The following is a 26,623-nucleotide window of genomic DNA, read 5'->3' on the forward strand; positions in this document are numbered from 1 at the left end:
CCATGGTCAGACAGACAGGATGACATCTCTCCCTCCACCATGTGTGCACAGATGAGGACCCTCTCTCCATGGTCAGACAGACCTGATGACATCACTCCCTCCACCATATGTGCACAGATGAGGACCCTCTCTCCATGATCAGACAGACCTGATGACATCACTCCCTCCACCATATGTGCACAGATGAGGACCCTCTCTCCATGATCAGACAGACCTGATGACATCACTCCCTCCACCATGTGTGCACAGATGAGAACCCTCTCTCCATGGTCAGACAGACCTGATGACATCACTCCCTCCACCATATGTGCACAGATGGGGACCCTCTCTACATGATCAGACAGACCTGATGACATCACTCCCTCCACCATATGGGCACAGATGAGGACCCTCTCTCCATGGTCAGACAGGCCTGATGACATCACTCACTCCACCATATGTGCACAGATGAGGACCCTTTCTCCATGGTCAGACAGGCCCGATCCCGATCCACTATGTGTGCACAGATGAGGACCCTCTCTCCATGGTCAGACAGGCTCGATGACATCACTCCCTCCACCATGTGTGCACAGATGAGGACCCTCTCTCCATGGTCAGACAGACCTGATGACATCACTCCCTCCACCATGTGTGCACAGATGAGGACCCTCTCTCCATGGTCAGACAGGCTCGATGACATCACTCCCTCCACCATGTGTGCACAGATGAGGACCCTCTCTCCATGGTCAGACAGGCCTGATGACATCACTCCCTCCACCATGTGTGCACAGATGAGGACCCTCTCTCCATGGTCAGACAGACCTGATGACATCACTCCCTCCACCATATGTGCACAGATGAGGACCCTCTTTCCATCATTAGACCGGCCTGATGACATCACTCCCTCCACCATACTGTATGTGCACAGATGAGGACCCTCTCTCCATGGTCAGACAGACCTGATGACATCACTCCCTCCACCATTTGTGCACAGATGAGGACCCTCTCTCCATGGTCAGACAGGCCCGATGACATCACTCCCTCCACCATTTGTGCACAGATGAGGACCCTCTCTCCATGGTCAGACAGACCTGATGACATCACTCCCTCCACCATATGTGCACAGATGAGGACCCTCTCTCCATGGTCAGACAGACCTGATGACATCACTCCCTCCACCATATGTGCACAGATGAGGACCCTCTCTCCATGGTCAGACAGACCTGATGACATCACTCCCTCCACCATATGTGCACAGATGAGGACCCTCTCTCCATGGTCAGACAGGCCCGATGACATCACTCCCTCCACCATATGTGCACAGATGAGGACCCTGTCTCCATGGTCAGACAGACCTGATGACATCACTCCCTCCACCATGTGTGCACAGATGAGGACCCTGTCTCCATGGTCAGACAGACCTGATGACATCACTCCCTCCACCATATGTGCACAGATGAGGACCCTCTCTCCATGGTCAGACAGGCCCGATGACATCACTCCCTCCACCATATGGGCACAGATGAGGACCCTCTCTCCATGGTCAGACAGGCCCGATGACATCACTCCCTCCACCATATGGGCACGGATGAGGACCCTCTCTCCATGGTCAGACAGATCTGATGACATCACTCCCTCCACCATATGTGCACAGATGAGGACCCTCTCTCCATGGTCAGACAGGCCTGATAACATCACTCCCTCCACCATATGTGCACAGATGAGGACCCTCTCTCCATGGTCAGACAGGCCCGATGACATCACTCCCTCCACCATATGGGCACAGATGAGGACCCTCTGTCCATGGTCAGACAGACCTGATGACATCGCTCCCTCCACCATATGTGCACAGATGAGGACCCTCTCTCCATGGTCAGACAGACCTGATGACATCACTCCCTCCACCATATGTGCACAGATGAGGACCCTCTCTCCATGGTCAGACAGGCCCGATGACATCACTCCCTCCACCATATGTGCACAGATGAGGACCCTGTCTCCATGGTCAGACAGACCTGATGACATCACTCCCTCCACCATGTGTGCACAGATGAGGACCCTGTCTCCATGGTCAGACAGACCTGATGACATCACTCCCTCCACCATATGTGCACAGATGAGGACCCTCTCTCCATGGTCAGACAGGCCCGATGACATCACTCCCTCCACCATATGGGCACAGATGAGGACCCTCTCTCCATGGTCAGACAGGCCCGATGACATCACTCCCTCCACCATATGGGCACGGATGAGGACCCTCTCTCCATGGTCAGACAGACCTGATGACATCACTCCCTCCACCATATGGGCACGGATGAGGACCCTCTCTCCATGGTCAGACAGATCTGATGACATCACTCCCTCCACCATATGTGCACAGATGAGGACCCTCTCTCCATGGTCAGACAGGCCTGATAACATCACTCCCTCCACCATATGTGCACAGATGAGGACCCTCTCTCCATGGTCAGACAGGCCCGATGACATCACTCCCTCCACCATATGGGCACAGATGAGGACCCTCTGTCCATGGTCAGACAGACCTGATGACATCACTCCCTCCACCATATGTGCACAGATGAGGACCCTCTCTCCATGGTCAGACAGACCTGATGACATCACTCCCTCCACCATATGTGCACAGATGAGGACCCTCTCTCCATGGTCAGACAGGCCCGATGACATCACTCCCTCCACCATATGTGCACAGATGAGGACCCTGTCTCCATGGTCAGACAGACCTGATGACATCACTCCCTCCACCATGTGTGCACAGATGAGGACCCTCTATCCATGATCAGACAGGCCTGATGACATCACTCCCTCTACCATATGTGCACAGATGAGGACCCTCTCTCCATGGTCAGACAGACCTGATGACATCACTCCCTCCACCATATGTGCACAGATGAGGACCCTCTCTCCATGATCAGACAGGCCTGATGACATCACTCCCTCTACCATATGTGCACAGATGAGGACCCTCTCTCCATGGTCAGACAGACCTGATGACATCACTCCCTCCACCATATGTGCACAGATGAGGACCCTCTCTCCATGGTCAGACAGGCCCGATGACATCACTCCCTCCACCATATGGGCACAGATGAGGACCCTCTCTCCATGGTCAGACAGGCCCGATGACATCACTCCCTCCACCATATGGGCACGGATGAGGACCCTCTCTCCATGGTCAGACAGACCTGATGACATCACTCCCTCCACCATATGGGCACGGATGAGGACCCTCTCTCCATGGTCAGACAGATCTGATGACATCACTCCCTCCACCATATGTGCACAGATGAGGACCCTCTCTCCATGGTCAGACAGGCCTGATAACATCACTCCCTCCACCATATGTGCACAGATGAGGACCCTCTCTCCATGGTCAGACAGGCCCGATGACATCACTCCCTCCACCATATGGGCACAGATGAGGACCCTCTGTCCATGGTCAGACAGACCTGATGACATCACTCCCTCCACCATATGTGCACAGATGAGGACCCTCTCTCCATGATCAGACAGGCCTGATGACATCACTCCCTCTACCATATGTGCACAGATGAGGACCCTCTCTCCATGGTCAGACAGACCTGATGACATCACTCCCTCCACCATATGTGCACAGATGAGGACCCTCTCTCCATGGTCAGACAGGCCCGATGACATCACTCCCTCCACCATATGGGCACAGATGAGGACCCTCTCTCCATGGTCAGACAGGCCCGATGACATCACTCCCTCCACCATATGGGCACGGATGAGGACCCTCTCTCCATGGTCAGACAGACCTGATGACATCACTCCCTCCACCATATGGGCACGGATGAGGACCCTCTCTCCATGGTCAGACAGATCTGATGACATCACTCCCTCCACCATATGTGCACAGATGAGGACCCTCTCTCCATGGTCAGACAGGCCTGATAACATCACTCCCTCCACCATATGTGCACAGATGAGGACCCTCTCTCCATGGTCAGACAGGCCCGATGACATCACTCCCTCCACCATATGGGCACAGATGAGGACCCTCTGTCCATGGTCAGACAGACCTGATGACATCACTCCCTCCACCATATGTGCACAGATGAGGACCCTCTCTCCATGATCAGACAGACCTGATAACATCACTCCCTCCACCATATGTGCACAGATGAGGACCCTCTCTCCATGGTCAGACAGACCTGATGACATCACTCCCTCCACCATATGTGCACAGATGAGGACCCTCTCTCCATGGTCAGACAGACCTGATGACATCACTCCCTCCACCATGTGTGCACAGATGAGGACCCTCTCTCCATGGTCAGACAGGCCTGATGACATCACTCCCTCCACCATGTATGCACAGATGAGGACCCTCTCTCCATGGTCAGACAGACCTGATGACATCACTCCCTCCACCATATGTGCACAGATGAGGACCCTCTCTCCATGATCAGACAGACCTGATAACATCACTCCCTCCACCATATGTGCACAGATGAGGACCCTCTCTCCATGGTCAGACAGACCTGATGACATCACTCCCTCCACCATATGTGCACAGATGAGGACCCTCTCTCCATGGTCAGACAGGCCTGATGACATCACTCCCTCCACCATGTATGCACAGATGAGGACCCTCTCTCCATGGTCAGACAGACCTGATGACATCACTCCCTCCACCATATGTGCACAGATGAGGACCCTCTCTCCATGATCAGACAGACCTGATGACATCACTCCCTCCACCATATGTGCACAGATGAGGACCCTCTCTCCATGGTCAGACAGACCTGATGACATCACTCCCTCCACCATATGTGCACAGATGAGGACCCTCTCTCCATGATCAGACAGACCTGATGACATCACTCCCTCCACCATATGTGCACAGATGAGGACCCTCTCTCCATGGTCAGACAGACCTGATGACATCACTCCCTCCACCATGTGTGCACAGATGAGGACCCTCTCTCCATGGTCAGACAGGCCTGATGACATCACTCCCTCCACCATGTGTGCACAGATGAGGACCCTCTCTCCATGGTCAGACAGGCCTCATGACATCACTCCCTCCACCATATGTGCACAGATGAGGACCCTCTCTCCATGATCAGACAGACCTGATAACATCACTCCCTCCACCATATGTGCACAGATGAGGACCCTCTCTCCATGGTCAGACAGACCTGATGACATCACTCCCTCCACCATATGTGCACAGATGAGGACCCTCTCTCCATGGTCAGACAGGCCTGATGACATCACTCCCTCCACCATGTATGCACAGATGAGGACCCTCTCTCCATGGTCAGACAGACCTGATGACATCACTCCCTCCACCATATGTGCACAGATGAGGACCCTCTCTCCATGATCAGACAGACCTGATGACATCACTCCCTCCACCATATGTGCACAGATGAGGACCCTCTCTCCATGGTCAGACAGACCTGATGACATCACTCCCTCCACCATATGTGCACAGATGAGGACCCTCTCTCCATGATCAGACAGACCTGATGACATCACTCCCTCCACCATATGTGCACAGATGAGGACCCTCTCTCCATGGTCAGACAGACCTGATGACATCACTCCCTCCACCATGTGTGCACAGATGAGGACCCTCTCTCCATGGTCAGACAGGCCTGATGACATCACTCCCTCCACCATGTGTGCACAGATGAGGACCCTCTCTCCATGGTCAGACAGGCCTCATGACATCACTCCCTCCACCATATGTGCACAGATGAGGACCCTCTCTCCATGGTCAGACAGACCTGATGACATCACTCCCTCCACCATGTGTGCACAGATGAGGACCCTCTCTCCATGGTCAGACAGGCCTGATGACATCACTCCCTCCACCATGTGTGCACAGATGAGGACCCTCTCTCCATGGTCAGACAGGCCTCATGACATCACTCCCTCCACCATATGTGCACAGATGAGGACCCTCTCTCCATGATCAGACAGACCTGATAACATCACTCCCTCCACCATATGTGCACAGATGAGGACCCTCTCTCCATGGTCAGACAGACCTGATGACATCACTCCCTCCACCATATGTGCACAGATGAGGACCCTCTCTCCATGGTCAGACAGGCCTGATGACATCACTCCCTCCACCATGTATGCACAGATGAGGGCCCTCTCTCCATGGTCAGACAGACCTGATGACATCACTCCCTCCACCATATGTGCACAGATGAGGACCCTCTCTCCATGATCAGACAGACCTGATGACATCACTCCCTCCACCATATGTGCACAGATGAGGACCCTCTCTCCATGGTCAGACAGACCTGATGACATCACTCCCTCCACCATATGTGCACAGATGAGGACCCTCTCTCCATGATCAGACAGACCTGATGACATCACTCCCTCCACCATATGTGCACAGATGAGGACCCTCTCTCCATGGTCAGACAGACCTGATGACATCACTCCCTCCACCATGTGTGCACAGATGAGGACCCTCTCTCCATGGTCAGACAGGCCTGATGACATCACTCCCTCCACCATGTGTGCACAGATGAGGACCCTCTCTCCATGGTCAGACAGGCCTCATGACATCACTCCCTCCACCATATGTGCACAGATGAGGACCCTCTCTCCATGGTCAGACAGACCTGATGACATCACTCCCTCCACCATGTGTGCACAGATGAGGACCCTCTCTCCATGGTCAGACAGGCCTGATGACATCACTCCCTCCACCATGTGTGCACAGATGAGGACCCTCTCTCCATGGTCAGACAGGCCTCATGACATCACTCCCTCCACCATATGTGCACAGATGAGGACCCTCTCTCCATGATCAGACAGACCTGATAACATCACTCCCTCCACCATATGTGCACAGATGAGGACCCTCTCTCCATGGTCAGACAGACCTGATGACATCACTCCCTCCACCATATGTGCACAGATGAGGACCCTCTCTCCATGGTCAGACAGGCCTGATGACATCACTCCCTCCACCATGTATGCACAGATGAGGACCCTCTCTCCATGGTCAGACAGACCTGATGACATCACTCCCTCCACCATATGTGCACAGATGAGGACCCTCTCTCCATGATCAGACAGACCTGATGACATCACTCCCTCCACCATATGTGCACAGATGAGGACCCTCTCTCCATGGTCAGACAGACCTGATGACATCACTCCCTCCACCATATGTGCACAGATGAGGACCCTCTCTCCATGATCAGACAGACCTGATGACATCACTCCCTCCACCATATGTGCACAGATGAGGACCCTCTCTCCATGGTCAGACAGACCTGATGACATCACTCCCTCCACCATGTGTGCACAGATGAGGACCCTCTCTCCATGGTCAGACAGACCTGATGACATCACTCCCTCCACCATATGTGCACAGATGAGGACCCTCTCTCCATGGTCAGACAGACCTGATGACATCACTCCCTCCACCATGTGTGCACAGATGAGGACCCTCTCTCCATGGTCAGACAGACCTGATGACATCACTCCCTCCACCATATGTGCACAGATGAGGACCCTCTCTCCATGATCAGACAGACCTGATGACATCACTCCCTCCACCATATGTGCACAGATGAGGACCCTCTCTCCATGGTCAGACAGACCTGATGACATCACTCCCTCCACCATATGTGCACAGATGAGGACCCTCTCTCCATGATCAGACAGACCTGATGACATCACTCCCTCCACCATATGTGCACAGATGAGGACCCTCTCTCCATGGTCAGACAGACCTGATGACATCACTCCCTCCACCATATGTGCACAGATGAGGACCCTCTCTCCATGATCAGACAGACCTGATGACATCACTCCCTCCACCATATGTGCACAGATGAGGACCCTCTCTCCATGGTCAGACAGACCTGATGACATCACTCCCTCCACCATGTGTGCACAGATGAGGACCCTCTCTCCATGGTCAGACAGGCCTGATGACATCACTCCCTCCACCATGTGTGCAGAGATGAGGACCCTCTCTCCATGGTCAGACAGACCTGATGACATCACTCCCTCCACCATGTGTGCACAGATGAGGACCCTCTCTCCATGGTCAGACAGACCTGATGACATCACTCCCTCCACCATATGTGCACAGATGAGGACCCTCTCTCCATGGTCAGACAGACCTGATGACATCACTCCCTCCACCATATGTGCACAGATGAGGACCCTCTCTCCATGGTCAGACAGACCTGATGACATCACTCCCTCCACCATGTGTGCACAGATGAGGACCCTCTCTCCATGGTCAGACAGGCCCGATGACATCACTCCCTCCACCATATGTGCACAGATGAGGACCCTCTCTCCATGATCAGACAGACCCGATGACATCACTCCCTCCACCATATGTGCACAGATGAGGACCCTCTCTCCATGGTCAGACAGACCTGATGACATCACTCCCTCCACCATATGTGCACAGATGAGGACCCTCTCTCCATGGTCAGACAGGCCTGATGACATCACTCCCTCCACCATGTATGCACAGATGAGGACCCTCTCTCCATGGTCAGACAGACCTGATGACATCACTCCCTCCACCATATGTGCACAGATGAGGACCCTCTCTCCATGATCAGACAGACCTGATGACATCACTCCCTCCACCATATGTGCACAGATGAGGACCCTCTCTCCATGGTCAGACAGACCTGATGACATCACTCCCTCCACCATATGTGCACAGATGAGGACCCTCTCTCCATGATCAGACAGACCTGATGACATCACTCCCTCCACCATATGTGCACAGATGAGGACCCTCTCTCCATGGTCAGACAGACCTGATGACATCACTCCCTCCACCATGTGTGCACAGATGAGGACCCTCTCTCCATGGTCAGACAGGCCTGATGACATCACTCCCTCCACCATGTGTGCACAGATGAGGACCCTCTCTCCATGGTCAGACAGGCCTCATGACATCACTCCCTCCACCATATGTGCACAGATGAGGACCCTCTCTCCATGGTCAGACAGACCTGATGACATCACTCCCTCCACCATGTGTGCACAGATGAGGACCCTCTCTCCATGGTCAGACAGGCCTGATGACATCACTCCCTCCACCATGTGTGCACAGATGAGGACCCTCTCTCCATGGTCAGACAGGCCTCATGACATCACTCCCTCCACCATATGTGCACAGATGAGGACCCTCTCTCCATGATCAGACAGACCTGATAACATCACTCCCTCCACCATATGTGCACAGATGAGGACCCTCTCTCCATGGTCAGACAGACCTGATGACATCACTCCCTCCACCATATGTGCACAGATGAGGACCCTCTCTCCATGGTCAGACAGGCCTGATGACATCACTCCCTCCACCATGTATGCACAGATGAGGACCCTCTCTCCATGGTCAGACAGACCTGATGACATCACTCCCTCCACCATATGTGCACAGATGAGGACCCTCTCTCCATGATCAGACAGACCTGATGACATCACTCCCTCCACCATATGTGCACAGATGAGGACCCTCTCTCCATGGTCAGACAGACCTGATGACATCACTCCCTCCACCATATGTGCACAGATGAGGACCCTCTCTCCATGATCAGACAGACCTGATGACATCACTCCCTCCACCATATGTGCACAGATGAGGACCCTCTCTCCATGGTCAGACAGACCTGATGACATCACTCCCTCCACCATGTGTGCACAGATGAGGACCCTCTCTCCATGGTCAGACAGGCCTGATGACATCACTCCCTCCACCATGTGTGCACAGATGAGGACCCTCTCTCCATGGTCAGACAGGCCTCATGACATCACTCCCTCCACCATATGTGCACAGATGAGGACCCTCTCTCCATGGTCAGACAGACCTGATGACATCACTCCCTCCACCATGTGTGCACAGATGAGGACCCTCTCTCCATGGTCAGACAGGCCTGATGACATCACTCCCTCCACCATGTGTGCACAGATGAGGACCCTCTCTCCATGGTCAGACAGGCCTCATGACATCACTCCCTCCACCATATGTGCACAGATGAGGACCCTCTCTCCATGATCAGACAGACCTGATAACATCACTCCCTCCACCATATGTGCACAGATGAGGACCCTCTCTCCATGGTCAGACAGACCTGATGACATCACTCCCTCCACCATATGTGCACAGATGAGGACCCTCTCTCCATGGTCAGACAGGCCTGATGACATCACTCCCTCCACCATGTATGCACAGATGAGGACCCTCTCTCCATGGTCAGACAGACCTGATGACATCACTCCCTCCACCATATGTGCACAGATGAGGACCCTCTCTCCATGATCAGACAGACCTGATGACATCACTCCCTCCACCATATGTGCACAGATGAGGACCCTCTCTCCATGGTCAGACAGACCTGATGACATCACTCCCTCCACCATATGTGCACAGATGAGGACCCTCTCTCCATGATCAGACAGACCTGATGACATCACTCCCTCCACCATATGTGCACAGATGAGGACCCTCTCTCCATGGTCAGACAGACCTGATGACATCACTCCCTCCACCATGTGTGCACAGATGAGGACCCTCTCTCCATGGTCAGACAGACCTGATGACATCACTCCCTCCACCATATGTGCACAGATGAGGACCCTCTCTCCATGGTCAGACAGACCTGATGACATCACTCCCTCCACCATGTGTGCACAGATGAGGACCCTCTCTCCATGGTCAGACAGACCTGATGACATCACTCCCTCCACCATATGTGCACAGATGAGGACCCTCTCTCCATGATCAGACAGACCTGATGACATCACTCCCTCCACCATATGTGCACAGATGAGGACCCTCTCTCCATGGTCAGACAGACCTGATGACATCACTCCCTCCACCATATGTGCACAGATGAGGACCCTCTCTCCATGATCAGACAGACCTGATGACATCACTCCCTCCACCATATGTGCACAGATGAGGACCCTCTCTCCATGGTCAGACAGACCTGATGACATCACTCCCTCCACCATATGTGCACAGATGAGGACCCTCTCTCCATGATCAGACAGACCTGATGACATCACTCCCTCCACCATATGTGCACAGATGAGGACCCTCTCTCCATGGTCAGACAGACCTGATGACATCACTCCCTCCACCATGTGTGCACAGATGAGGACCCTCTCTCCATGGTCAGACAGGCCTGATGACATCACTCCCTCCACCATGTGTGCAGAGATGAGGACCCTCTCTCCATGGTCAGACAGACCTGATGACATCACTCCCTCCACCATGTGTGCACAGATGAGGACCCTCTCTCCATGGTCAGACAGACCTGATGACATCACTCCCTCCACCATATGTGCACAGATGAGGACCCTCTCTCCATGGTCAGACAGACCTGATGACATCACTCCCTCCACCATATGTGCACAGATGAGGACCCTCTCTCCATGGTCAGACAGACCTGATGACATCACTCCCTCCACCATGTGTGCACAGATGAGGACCCTCTCTCCATGGTCAGACAGGCCCGATGACATCACTCCCTCCACCATATGTGCACAGATGAGGACCCTCTCTCCATGATCAGACAGACCTGATGACATCACTCCCTCCACCATATGTGCACAGATGAGGACCCTCTCTCCATGGTCAGACAGATCTGATGACATCACTCCCTCCACCATATGTGCACAGATGAGGACCCTCTCTCCATGGTCAGACAGACCTGATGACATCACTCCCTCCACCATATGTGCACAGATGAGGACCCTCTCTCCATGGTCAGACAGGCCTGATGACATCACTCCCTCCACCATGTATGCACAGATGAGGACCCTCTCTCCATGGTCAGACAGACCTGATGACATCACTCCCTCCACCATATGTGCACAGATGAGGACCCTCTCTCCATGATCAGACAGACCTGATGACATCACTCCCTCCACCATATGTGCACAGATGAGGACCCTCTCTCCATGGTCAGACAGACCTGATGACATCACTCCCTCCACCATATGTGCACAGATGAGGACCCTCTCTCCATGATCAGACAGACCTGATGACATCACTCCCTCCACCATATGTGCACAGATGAGGACCCTCTCTCCATGGTCAGACAGACCTGATGACATCACTCCCTCCACCATGTGTGCACAGATGAGGACCCTCTCTCCATGGTCAGACAGGCCTGATGACATCACTCCCTCCACCATGTGTGCACAGATGAGGACCCTCTCTCCATGGTCAGACAGGCCTCATGACATCACTCCCTCCACCATATGTGCACAGATGAGGACCCTCTCTCCATGGTCAGACAGACCTGATGACATCACTCCCTCCACCATGTGTGCACAGATGAGGACCCTCTCTCCATGGTCAGACAGGCCTGATGACATCACTCCCTCCACCATGTGTGCACAGATGAGGACCCTCTCTCCATGGTCAGACAGGCCTCATGACATCACTCCCTCCACCATATGTGCACAGATGAGGACCCTCTCTCCATGATCAGACAGACCTGATAACATCACTCCCTCCACCATATGTGCACAGATGAGGACCCTCTCTCCATGGTCAGACAGACCTGATGACATCACTCCCTCCACCATATGTGCACAGATGAGGACCCTCTCTCCATGGTCAGACAGGCCTGATGACATCACTCCCTCCACCATGTATGCACAGATGAGGACCCTCTCTCCATGGTCAGACAGACCTGATGACATCACTCCCTCCACCATATGTGCACAGATGAGGACCCTCTCTCCATGATCAGACAGACCTGATGACATCACTCCCTCCACCATATGTGCACAGATGAGGACCCTCTCTCCATGGTCAGACAGACCTGATGACATCACTCCCTCCACCATATGTGCACAGATGAGGACCCTCTCTCCATGATCAGACAGACCTGATGACATCACTCCCTCCACCATATGTGCACAGATGAGGACCCTCTCTCCATGGTCAGACAGACCTGATGACATCACTCCCTCCACCATGTGTGCACAGATGAGGACCCTCTCTCCATGGTCAGACAGACCTGATGACATCACTCCCTCCACCATATGTGCACAGATGAGGACCCTCTCTCCATGGTCAGACAGACCTGATGACATCACTCCCTCCACCATGTGTGCACAGATGAGGACCCTCTCTCCATGGTCAGACAGACCTGATGACATCACTCCCTCCACCATATGTGCACAGATGAGGACCCTCTCTCCATGATCAGACAGACCTGATGACATCACTCCCTCCACCATATGTGCACAGATGAGGACCCTCTCTCCATGGTCAGACAGACCTGATGACATCACTCCCTCCACCATATGTGCACAGATGAGGACCCTCTCTCCATGATCAGACAGACCTGATGACATCACTCCCTCCACCATATGTGCACAGATGAGGACCCTCTCTCCATGGTCAGACAGACCTGATGACATCACTCCCTCCACCATATGTGCACAGATGAGGACCCTCTCTCCATGATCAGACAGACCTGATGACATCACTCCCTCCACCATATGTGCACAGATGAGGACCCTCTCTCCATGGTCAGACAGACCTGATGACATCACTCCCTCCACCATGTGTGCACAGATGAGGACCCTCTCTCCATGGTCAGACAGGCCTGATGACATCACTCCCTCCACCATGTGTGCAGAGATGAGGACCCTCTCTCCATGGTCAGACAGACCTGATGACATCACTCCCTCCACCATGTGTGCACAGATGAGGACCCTCTCTCCATGGTCAGACAGACCTGATGACATCACTCCCTCCACCATATGTGCACAGATGAGGACCCTCTCTCCATGGTCAGACAGACCTGATGACATCACTCCCTCCACCATATGTGCACAGATGAGGACCCTCTCTCCATGGTCAGACAGACCTGATGACATCACTCCCTCCACCATGTGTGCACAGATGAGGACCCTCTCTCCATGGTCAGACAGGCCCGATGACATCACTCCCTCCACCATATGTGCACAGATGAGGACCCTCTCTCCATGATCAGACAGACCTGATGACATCACTCCCTCCACCATATGTGCACAGATGAGGACCCTCTCTCCATGGTCAGACAGACCTGATGACATCACTCCCTCCACCATGTGTGCACAGATGAGGACCCTCTCTCCATGGTCAGACAGGCCCGATGACATCACTCCCTCCACCATATGTGCACAGATGAGGACCCTCTCTCCATGATCAGACAGACCTGATGACATCACTCCCTCCACCATGTGTGCACAGATGAGGACCCTCTCTCCATGGTCAGACAGGCCCGATGACATCACCGCTTGCACAGACAATGGCAGCCCCTCACCTTCAGGCTGTGGTTCTCCTCCCTCAGCTGGTGCACCTCGTCCTGGAGCTGGCTGTCTGCCCTGGATGCCTCCGCCTGCTGCCCACCCGCCGGCTCTGCCTCCCCTCCGTCGCCCCTGGAGCTGATGGCGCCGCCCGCCGCGGCCAGGCCTTTCTTCAGGTGGAACTGCATGAGCTCGGTCTGCAGGCAGCCCTCCTTCCAGTAGCCGCCTCCGCCGCTCTGCTTCTTGGGGCTCTTCCCCGCCGCCCCGGGAGCCTGGGCGCCATCCCCTCCTTTGGGGGACGTTTTCCCCTTCGGCTTCGCGGTCTTCGGGGATCCGTCCCCGGCCTGCTCGGGGGTGGCCACTCTGCCTGGCTCGGGGGGCTCTTGGCGCGGCGCCTCCAGGGCTGCTGGTGACGGGGGTCCTGCCGCGGCCTCCGCCCTGGATGCTGCGGGTTCAGCACCACCGCCGCTGCGGACAGCTCCCTGCCAGGGATGCTGCGCGTCCGCCCTGCCGCAGGTTTCTCGGCTGCCTCTCGCCACCTGCTTCCCGGCCGCAGCAGCCCGGGCTCCCGGCAGCGACCTGGCCGCTTGTCTCACCGCGAAGTCCCGGGGTCTGGCTGGCGACGATTGTTTTCTGCTGCTGCCCTCCGGATGCAGGCGAGGCTCCGCTGCAGTGGGAAGAGACGCAGCAGCGCCACCAGCTGGCCGACTCATGATCCTGCCTGAGCGTGGCTGTGCCCCCAGTGCCGGAGATCCATCAGTACCGGGACTCTCCACCCAGGCAGGGAGGGGCGAGGGGCTGAGCCCTGCTGGCCGGGGGGCAATGTGCACCGCTGAGCCCCCCACCAGCAGCCTAGGGTCACTGCATGCGGAGCCAGTGTACCTCTGTGGTCACTGTGTAGATTTGAAAGGGAGTCTGTCCCCCCAAATGCAAATTCAGCTTCTCAGGTATGAAAGGTATCCCCAATAAAGTGGATAAGGCAGGGGCGGACATATCCAAATAGAAGTCACAGTATAAGAAAAAAGACAAAGTACAAGATGGCACTGGAGAGACATACAATGCCTTGAATATGCATTCATACACTTTTCCACATTTTGTCTCATTACATCCACAAATATAAATGCACTTTATTTGGATTTCATGTGATATACCAACACTAAGTAGCAAGTATCTGTGAAGTGTAAAGGAAATGATACATGGTTTCCAATTTAAAAAATATAAATCTGAAAATTGTGATGTGCATTTGTGTTCAACCCCGTGAGTCAATCCTTCCTCTGCAATTACAGCTGCAAGTCCTTTGGGGTATGTCTCTTGCATTTAGACAGGGCCGGCTCCAGGTTTTTGAGGGTCCCGGGCGAAAGAGTCTCAGTAGGCCCCCCCTTTAACACATACCACGATTCATGATCGCATATAACACAGCCATGTTGTATATAACACAGCCCACGTAGTATATAGCACAGCCACGTAGAATATAACACAGCCATGTAGTATATAACAGCCCACGAAGTATATAGCACAGCCACGTAGCATATAACACAGCCATGTAGTATATAACAGCCCACGTAGTATATAGCATAGCCACGTAGCATATAACACAGCCATGTAGCATGTAAAAGCCCACATAGAATATAACAGCCCATATAGTACATAGCACAGCCACATATTATATAACACCTCCCACGTAGTATATAGAACAGCCATGTAGTATATAGCACAGCCCACGTAGCATATAACAGCTCATATAGTATATAACACAGCCACATAGTATATAACACGGCCCACGTAGTTTATAGAACAGCCATGCCGTATATATCACAGCCCACATAGCATGTAACAGCCCACGTAGTATATAACACTGCCCACGTAGTATATAGCACAGCCATGTAGTATATAAAACAGCCATGTAGTATATAGCACAGACATGGAGTATAAAGCACAGCCCCCTCCCCCCAAGAATGGCCCCATAGTCCAGGACCAGTACTCACTTTTATAGTTCCAAAAAAAAAAACAACTCACCTCTCACCGTTCCCGCGCCGCGCTGCTCCCTCCCTGCTCTGGTCTCGGCGGCTGTCGCTGCACTGCCTGACACACAGCGAGTGCGCAATGACGTCATCGCGCACCCGCAGCGGCAGTGTCAGAGGCAGAGTGGGGAATGATGGGAGAGGGAGCGTCAGGTGACGCTTTCTCCTCCATCATTTGCTTTGAACTTTACCGGCAGACGCCGGTAAAGTTCAAAGCGGCGGCGGGGGAGTTGGCGCTTGCGACAGGCGGGCCCCCCTGCCTCACAGTGGCCCCATAGCAGCTGCGTGATGTGCCGCTAGCTGAGGGCCCCTGAGGGAGTGGGGACCCTAGGCATTGGCAGCTTCCTTCCCCTTAACGCCGGCCCTGAATGGGCCCCCCTGTCTCGCCAGGGCCCCGGCACTTGCCCGGGTACGCCGGGTGCTGACACCGGCCCTGCATTTAGAGGCTGACATTTTTGCCCATTTTTGTTTGCAAACTAGCTCTAGCTCAGTGAGATTGGATGGAGGCATCTGAGAACAGCAATTTTCAAGTCTTACCACAGATTTTCAATTAGATTTAGGCCTGGACTTTGTCTGGTCCATTCAAACACATGAATATGCTTTAATCTAAACCATTCCATTGTAGTTCTCGCATTATGTTTAGAATTGTCTTCTTAGAAGGTGAACCTACAACCCACCCTCAAGTCTTTTGCAGCCTCTAACAGGTTTCCCTCCTGGACTGTCCTGTGTTTAAATCCATCCATCTACCCATCATCTGTCCCTGCTGAAGAAAAGCATCCCCATAGCATGATGCTGCTGCCACCATGTTTGACGGTGGGGATGGTGTTTTCAGAGGGATATGTTAGTTTTCCACCACACATAGCGTTTTCCGTTTAGCCCAAAAAGTCCTCATCTGACCAGAGCACAGAGAGAGAGAGAGAGAGAGGGTGAGAGAGACCAGAATAGAAAATGCTACTGTATCGGAGCATGCTCAGTTTAAAAAAACAGAATCCGTCGCAGGATTCACTCATTTGACGGATCCGGCGCCATAGGCTTCCATTCTAGCAAACGACGGACACAAAAAACATTACTATGTCCATTTTCTCCGGCCGCCGGATAAACAATTTTCAATGGATCCGGCAAAAAACAGATGAAATGTGAGGCCATCCGTTGCAATCCGTCGCTAATACAAGTCTATGAGAAAAAAAACGGATCCGGTGGCAACTTTTGCTAGATCCATTTTTTTCCAAATTCGCCGGATTGAGCCTGATGGCAAAAAACTGATGTGTGAAAGCAGCCTAATAGTAGTTATGTGGACAGATTCACCCAAGCTATGGATGGCTGCAGCTCCACCAGAGTGACCATGGGCCTCTTGGCTGCTTCTCTAATTAGTGCTCTCCATGCTTGAGATGTAAGTTTAGGTGGATGGCCATGTCTTAGTAGGATTGCATTTGTACTGTACTTCTTCCATTTTTGGATGCTGGATTGAACAGTGCTCTGAGAGATGTTCAGAGCTTGAGCTATTTTTTTAATAATCTAATCCTGCTTTACTTTTCTCCACAACCTTATCCCTGACCTGTCTCGTGTGTTCCTTGTTATTCATGATGTTGTTTAATCAATAGTATCTTCAAACAAATCTCTGAGGCCTACACAGTAGTTGTACTGAAAATAAATTACATACAGATGGACTCAATTTACTAGTTGCGTGACTTATAGAGGCAATTGGTCTCTCAGTAATTTATTTAGGGATATCAGACTACACAGAACTGAATACAAATGCAAGTTATAATTTTCAGATTTATATTTTGAAAATATTTGGAAGACCATGTATTGTTTCCTTTACACTTCACAAATACAGTGGGGAAAAAAGTATTTAGTCAGCCACCATTTGTGCAAGTTCTCCCACTTAAAAAGATGAGAGAGGCCTGTAATTGACATCATAGGTAGACCACAACTATGAGAGTCATAATGAGAAAACAAATCCAGAAAATCACCTTGTCTGATTTGGCAAAATTTATTTTGCAAATTATGGCGGAAAATAAGTATTTAGTCATTAACAAAAGTTCATCTCAATATTCATCTGTTGGCAATAACAGTGGTGAAATATTTTCTGTAAGTCTTCACAAGGTTAGCACACACTGTTGGTGGTATGTTGGCCCATTCCTTCATGCAAATCTCCTCTAGAGCAGTGATGTTTTGGGCCTATCGCTGGGCAACACGGACTTTCAACTCCCACCAAAAGTTTCTATGGGATTGAGATCCGAAGACTGGCTAGGACACTCTAAAACCTTATGCTTCTTAAGAAGCCACTCTTTTGTTGCCCTGGCGGTGTGCTTGGGATCATTATCATGTTGATAGATCCATCCACGCTTAATCTTTAATGCCCTTGCTGATGGAAGGAGGTTTGCACTCAAAATCTCACGATACATTCATTCTTTTATGTACACGGATCAGTCATCCTGGTCCCTTTGCAGAGAAACAGACTCAAAGCATGATGTTGCCACCCCTATGCTTGACAGTAGGTATGGTGTTCTTTGGATGCAACTCAGCATTCTGTCTTCTCTAATGATGAGCGAATATACTCGTTGCTCGAGTTTTCCCAAACACGCTCGGGTGACCTCCGAGTATTTCTTAGTGTTCGGAGATTAAGTTTTCATTGCGGCAGCTGAATGATTTACAGCCATTAGCCAGCTTGATTACATGTGGGGATTCCCTAGCAACCAGGCAACCCCCACTTGTACATAGCCTGGCTAATAGCTGTAAATCATTCAGCTGAGGCGATGAAAACTTAATCTCCGAACACTAACAAATACTCGGAGGTCACCCGAGCAATGAATATATTCGCTCATCACTAGTCTCCTCCAAACACGACGAGTTTTGTTTCTACCAACAGTTCTACTTTGGTTTCATCAGACCATATGACATTCTCCCGATACTCTTCTAGATAATTCAAATGCTCTCCAGCAAACTTCAGACAGGACAGGACATGTACTAGCACGAGACTTACAGGGAGATTATCAGTGGTCTTGTATGTCTTCCACTTTCTAATTATTGCTCCCACAGTTGATTTCATCCCATCAAGTTGCTTGCTTATTGTAGATTCAGTCTTCCCAACCTGGTGCAGAACTACAATTTTGTTTCTGGTGTCCTTCGACAGTTCTTTGGTCTTCACCATAGTGGAGTTTGGAGTGTGACTGTTTGAGGTTGTGGACAGGTGTCTTTAATACTGATAAGTTCAAACAGGTGCCATTACTACAGGCAATGAGTGGAGGACAGAGGAGCCTCTTAAAGAAGAAGTTACAGGCAGTGGCGTAACTACCGCGGTCGCAGCGGTCGCCAGTGCGACCGGGCCCGGCAGGTCAGGGGCCCGGGCCCGGCAGGCAGGCTCGGACTGGCAGTGCCTCCCCCCGCTCCAGGGCCTCCCCCCCCTTCCCCGCCGCCGCCGCTGCCTTGAATACTCACCCTGCTCCAGCGATGGTCTCGGCGTCTGCACTGCAGCTCGTTCCTGCTTGAGCGGTCACGTGACACCGCTCATTAAGATCATGAATATGCGCATATTCATGATCTTAATGAACGGTGTCACATGACCGCTCAAGCAGGAAGAAGGTGCTGCGCCGGCGCCGCCGTCTGGAGTCGGGACAGAGCGCGAGGGATGTCGGCACGGCCGTGCAGTGGGAAGACAGGTGAGTATGAGGGACGAGGGACGGGGGGACGGGGGGGGGGGATGAAGGAGGACATAAGCCGGCGCGCCGAGCAGGAGCGGAGAGCTAAGCCTGCATACAGGGGGGAATATGAGCCATGCAGGGGGGAATATGAGCCATGCAGGGGGGGATATGAGCCATGCAGGGGGGAATATGAGCCATGCAGGGGGGAATATGAGCCATGCAGGGGGGAATATGAGCCATGCAGGGGGGAATATGAGCCATGCAGGGGGGAATATGAGCCATGCAGGGGGGAATATGAGCCATGCAGGGGGGAATATGAGCCATGCATACAGGAGGGGTAATATGAGCTATGTATATGGGATAGGAGGGAGATGAGCCATGCATACAGGAGGGGGGTCATTATACAGTATTGAGCATCATGTGTGGCCGTTATACAGTATGCAGCATCATGTGTGGCCATTATACAGTATGGAGCATCATGTGTGGTGGCCGTTATACAGTATTGAGCATCATGTGTGGCCATTATTCTATGGGGGTTACATTGAGTTGTATGGCAGGGCTGCAGGGGGGGGGCCCCATTTGGAAGTTCGCACCGGGGCCCCTAACTTTGTAGTTACGCCACTGGTTACAGGTCTGTGAGAGCCAGAAATCTTGCATGTTTTTAGGTGACCAAATACTTATTTTCCACCATAATGTGCTAAATAAATCTTGCCAAATCAGACAAGGTGATTTTCTGGATTTGTTTTCTTATTTTTACTCGCGTAGTTGTGGTCCACCTATGATGTCAACTACAGGCCTCTCTCATCTTTTTAAGTGGAAGCACTTGCACAATTGGTGGCTGACTAAATATGTTTTTCCCCACTGTACTTGCTACTTTGTGCTGGTATATCACATAAAATCCCAATAAAATAAATTCACATTTGTGGGTATAAGGTGAAAAAATGCGGAAACAGGTCTCCCTAATAATCTGCCTCCCGAGATTATTTTAAATGAATGGGGCTTTACTAGTATGAACTAGGTAATAATTGATACTTTGCTCTCATAATCACACACAGCTCTGCAGTGAGATCAAAAGTAAGACACTACAGTACAATTGAACCTTGTTTCATTTCAAACAAACAATCACATTTGTAGTTGTCCTCACACAATGCCATCAACCCTGCTGTACTGCCCTTTCCCCACACTAGTTGCCTGTATGATGGAAGGTGAAACACCATGAGATGGCAACTGCAGCTGCAAATGTGTTTGGAACTAGACAAAGTTTACTTCTGCTGTATTTTGTTTTCTCTCGTAATCACACACAGCTTTGCAGTGAGATGAGAGCTAAATGCCAGACATTGTCTGGTTCATACTGGTAATGCCCCCTTTCATTTAAAATAAGCCCTGGGGACAGATTCTTAGGGAGATCTATGTCCGCCCCATAGTTCTCTTAATAGCTAATTTACGTAAAGTATAATTTTATTCAGCTTCCTATGACCTATATGCCCAAATAGATGGCTTATGTGACCTAGTCACAACTAACGGACAGGCCGTGAGTCAGCGGAGTCAGACGTTGTGGGTCAATACCAAAAGAATGCATAGTATATCAAGGTAAAATACAAAGTCGTAAGTCAGGCCACATTCCAGTGTCAGAATACCTGAGAAATTGCGGATAAGCAAAGGAACAATAACAAACGGGTAATCAGAACATGGTCCAAAGCTCAGCAGCAGAAGATCAGAACTTACAGCACAGTGATCAGTTGAACACACCAGAGAGCACAAGCTTTTGACTGGCAGTGATCTGGGCCAGAAAACTCACCTAAATAGCAGGACAATTACCAAAAACAGGTACTAAATGTGGAAATTTCTGTACCTCCAAGTCTCCAAGATAGGTCAACCGAGCTGTAAAAGCACTGACAGCTCAGCACGCCTCAGCACAGGATAGGATGACAGAGCTGTCCGTCACTGAGTCCCAGACGCTCTGAACAGAGGAATCGTGACAGTACCTCCTCTTCAAGTGGGGGGCACCGGACCCCCAGGTTTCCCAGGAAACCTACTATGAAAGCTCTGACCAAACGATCAGCCGTCACTGAATGAGCCGGAACCCAGGATCTCTTCTTGGGTCCGTATCCCCTCCAGGGAACAAGATATTGGAGGGAATTTCGGACCGTCTGAGAATTCACGATCCTCTGCACGTACTCCAAACCTCCATCAACAGAGACTTGAAGAGGAGGGGATGAGACAGACAACATGGAAGAAACAAATGTCTTTAACAAGGAACTGTGGAAAATATTGGTGACATGAAGGGACTGAGGAAGCTTTAATCTAAAGACAACTGGATTCACTTCCTCCAGAATCTCCTACGGGCCAATGAATTTCGGACACAACTTTGCCAAAGATACTTTTAGCCAAATTTCTTGGACGATAACCAAACGTTATCACTAACTTCTAAAGTGAAAGTGTAACCCTAAAAAACGGGGTGACAGGTTCCCTTTAACCCAGCTGCTGTATTGTTGGTGTTGTACCCTTGTTGCACCTGTTTCTCTCTGATTGAAACCCTGGCATGGTATTGATGTCATTTTTGTAGCGCCGTTTTATACTGATTATTAATAAAAATATGTGATTTTTCATTACTTGGTGGATTGCTTACTATATTTCTTTGCATGTTTGAACATCATAACATACAGGAGTAATTGCTACAGTCGATGGTGGAGTGCTTTTGGAAACATCCATAGTTTTAAAAAACTGACCGTCCAGCTGGGACGGTGAAGATTCAAGTTTTTGGTGTTCCCTTGCCAGATCCTGAACTATCTGGGTCAGATTCGCCACCTGATTACAAAGTGCAGGAATGAGATCCATTGGTGGAGAAAAAAAAGAAGTAATTTTATGGCCAGCCAAAATGTGGCACTAGTCACAACCCACGAGCAGGCCATGAGTTAGCAAAGTTAGATGTTCTGGGGTTTATACCAAAAAGAGCAACTAGCAAACCAAGGGAAAATGCAAAGTCGTAAATCAAGTCACATTCCAGGGTCAGAATGCCAGAGAAATATCGAATAAGCAAAGTGGCAATAACAAATGGGTAGTCAGAACACGGTCCAAAGCAGGGCAATTACCAAGAACAGGGAGCACCTGTGGAAATCTCTGCAAAATCTCTCCAAGTCTCAGATAGGTCAACCGAGCTGTGAATCAAAGCACTGACAGCTCAGCATGCCCCACCACAGGATAGGAGCGAAACAACAAAGGAAGCGAGCGCACTGCTATAGAACAAATACAATAAATTAATACAAGACTATGAGGGTATGTGCACACGTCAGGATTTCTTGCAGAAATGTTCCTGACAAAAACCGGACATTTCTGCCAGAAATCCGCATGCGTTTTTACTGCGATTTTACCGCGATTTTGACGCGTTTTTGGTGCGTTTTTTGTACGTTTTTTCCCAAATGCATAGAATTGCTGGAAAAACGCAGAAAATCCGCAAAAATAATGAACATGCTCATTTTTTTACCGCGATGATTTTTTTTTCGCGGAAAAAACGCATCCATGTGCACAAAACATGCAGAATGCATTCTAAATGATAGAATGCATAATGTATGCGTTTTTAATGAGTTTTTATAGCGTTTTTAGCACACAAAAAAACGCGAAAAAACCTGAACGTGTGCACATGGCCTGAGGGTGCGAAAACAGTAATAAAAATAGACTGGAACACAACAAGAAACAGCATTACTGCAAAAATACGCACTCCATCAAGGAATAAGCCACAATAAATATAAGATGACACAGACTGATATTTATTGACAAATCAAAAAAGCACACCACAAACGATAAAAACATGTAAACAACATCAAAAACACACAGGTTATAAAGACCATACCTCAGTGTGATAAGGTGACTGAACAAAAACCTACTGGCTCATGGGGTATATGCGCAAAAAATACCAGACAAAATCAAAAATAGTGTCATAATGGTCCATATAGAACCATAAAGAAATCAAGACGATAATAGGCACAAGGATTTTGTCTCAGAGAATAAGAAAGAAGGCCGAGTGAGCCAGAATAAGGCTGAAAAGCCACCAATATACAATAATATCACTAGGTCTTTAAGACATAAATTGGAGAAAACCCCCCATAATAATACAACCTGGTGGTACGATGTCCCCACGCGTATCGCCTGGCAGACCAGGCTTCGTCAGGGAAGGTGCTAATTGAGCTGTCTACCAGCCTTAAATACTATAGGCAGGATAACCTAATGCAATACCGGTGTGGGCCGGCGGCCATGAACTGGAGGACCAAAGGCCTGGAAAACGAGTTGCAGGGATGGCTAGTATAGAGCGCCGCAGCGCGCAACGCCGACATGCGCACAGAGAGCAGGCAGCCATGGCGCAGAGCGCCTGCGCTGGTGACTCACCGCCCTGAGTGATCCGCGCATGCGCAAGACAACCACAAGAAGATGACAAATGTAGGAACACGCCGCACACCAAAGCCTAAGTCAGGGCGTCAGAGCGCATGCGCCCATAGAAAAAGACTGTGTGCATATACAAACATCCAGGAGGGGGCCCATAGAGAAACCAAACCCACTGAAAAAAGGGGGGAGGACACATGGGCTACGGGAGAAAAGCTACTAGACCAAATGTGGCGCTAATATATAAAGTACACTACAGTCACTAAGGGGGAGAAAAATATATATAAACCCCCAATACAAAACAAAAGTACATATATATGACTAAAAAGGGTCCCCAATAGTGAACCAGATCTAGTCTAAGGAAATAAGACCAAAGTAAAGGTAATATGTACCATAGTAAATGAAGAAAACAGTACAATTATCAATAGATTGACACCCATCAACAAAAGAATAGACTGGTGTAAGGTGCTATTAGCAGGATGTTAGGCTTAAATGGACCATGACAGAAGACTAGCACAATGAAATTGAAAAATATAGGACCAAACACTTAGGAAGCTATTATGTCGTGACTAGGTTATAGGGGATGAATAGGGACCAATAGTGTAATCAAGAATAGCACACAAACATGCAACCATTCAAAACCAAACATCCCCCGGGGGCATTCATATTCGCACCTCACATAAACCCATGCGAATCAAAAGATGAGACAGCAACATATGGATATTAAATATTTGTACATTGGACATGGTCAAGAGTATAACTTTATTAAATAGCACTAAATACATATAAACCATTGTGCATAAAACATACCGTATCATATAATGACGCATTAGATATAGTAGAGGAAAAAGGAGGATATTAGGACTTAAAAGGTAAAACACTAGGTCATAACACACCCCATGAGCCAACAAACGTATAGGATCTAATAGGCGCACCCCTTGAGCCAAACCTAAGTGAGAATAAAAAGCCGATATGCCGCAAAAGAGATCCCTCAATAAGAGACCGACCACTGAAAAACAGAAAAGTGGACAGAAGCTGACACGCAGATGAAACACTTGACCCATATGAACACACGATAGTAGTCACAATGCTCCCAGCAACCAAAACGCACGCGGAGCTGTACGGAAAGACCAGATGGCAGCTTCTCTTGAACGAGGATCACGGCTCCTGCATAATATGCCAGTCCGAACAAAAGGAGATCAACCGAGGAATCCAGTAAATAACAGTTCTTCATTAAGACCTGCAGGGGTGATAGAACCAAGGTTAAAGATCCATTTAGACTCCATCCGTAGGAGCAGTTGTCTATACACCCCACCTCTGTTGGACATCTGCACCCTGTCCAAACCGATGACCCTAGTATTGGAAACCTGACCTCCATGTTGGGCCAGATAGTGAGATGCCACCGGGGTGAACACCCTGCCCTTCAGGGAATCACTACTTTCCAAATTGATGGTAGAAAAATGTTTTTGTATTCGGCGCCTAAGCTCCTAAGATGTCTGGCCAACATAAACACGTTGGCATGGGCAGATAAGGGCATAAATTACAAGAGTAGTTCTGCAATTGATATATGATCGTAACCTGTGTCTACTCTGATCCATAGGGTTGACAAAAAAGTCCCTCGTTGTACACATGTGTGGACAAATGTTGCAGTTGCAACAGTCACCTTATCACACTGAGGTATGGTCTTTATAACATGTGTGTTTTTGATGTTGTTTACATGTTTTTAACTGTGTTTTTATCGTTTGTGGTGTGCTTTTTTGATTTGTCAATAAATATCAGTCTGTGTCATCTTATATTTATTGTGGCTTATTCCTTGATGGAGTGCGTATTTTTGCAGTAATGCTTTTTCTTGTTGTGTTCCACCACAGGATAGGATGACAAAGCTGTCATGTCACGATTCATTTTTGGATTCGTGGCAGCTCTGGTTTCACTATAATTTAAATGTAGCTTTTTTCCTTTGGGGCCAGAAAGGGTTAATGTCAGTTTCTCTTGCTGGCAGCTGCTTTGTTGCTAGTCAGCAGATGTGGGTGGGGATCACTTCATATGACCCATCAGCTGTCTGTCGGAGATAAAGTAATCTATGTTGACCAAGCCTGGAGTAGAGAGCACTCTGGTTGCAGTAGTGAGTCCGCTATTTTCGTGGAGTTTGTGGTCCTGGTGCCTTACCCTCTGCTGTGTGGTGCTTTGCAGCAGAGATAGTTGTTAAGTATAAGTTCCTCTCTGTCTGTCTTGTGTTTTGTCACTTTCCCTGTGTTGTTCTTCATTTGCAGAGGTGACTGAGGCTAG

At 50.3% G+C, this 26,623-nt stretch overlaps 1 protein-coding gene across 2 annotated transcripts in view; it reads right to left on the reverse strand.

Moving 5' to 3' along the window:
• MTCL3 (MTCL family member 3) overlaps positions 1-15,008 on the reverse strand; it is a 181,044-nt gene extending 166,036 nt beyond the window's left edge. For both annotated transcript variants that reach the window (XM_069726071.1, XM_069726070.1), the window contains exon 1: positions 14,313-15,008. In XM_069726071.1, coding sequence (XP_069582172.1) covers positions 14,313-15,008 — 696 coding nt within the window. The remainder of the gene's footprint in view (positions 1-14,312) is intronic.
• Positions 15,009-26,623: the final 11,615 nt, after the last annotated feature.

This window comes from Ranitomeya imitator, chromosome 5 (genome assembly GCF_032444005.1).
Source record: "Ranitomeya imitator isolate aRanImi1 chromosome 5, aRanImi1.pri, whole genome shotgun sequence".
NCBI classification, from domain to species: domain Eukaryota; kingdom Metazoa; phylum Chordata; class Amphibia; order Anura; family Dendrobatidae; genus Ranitomeya; species Ranitomeya imitator.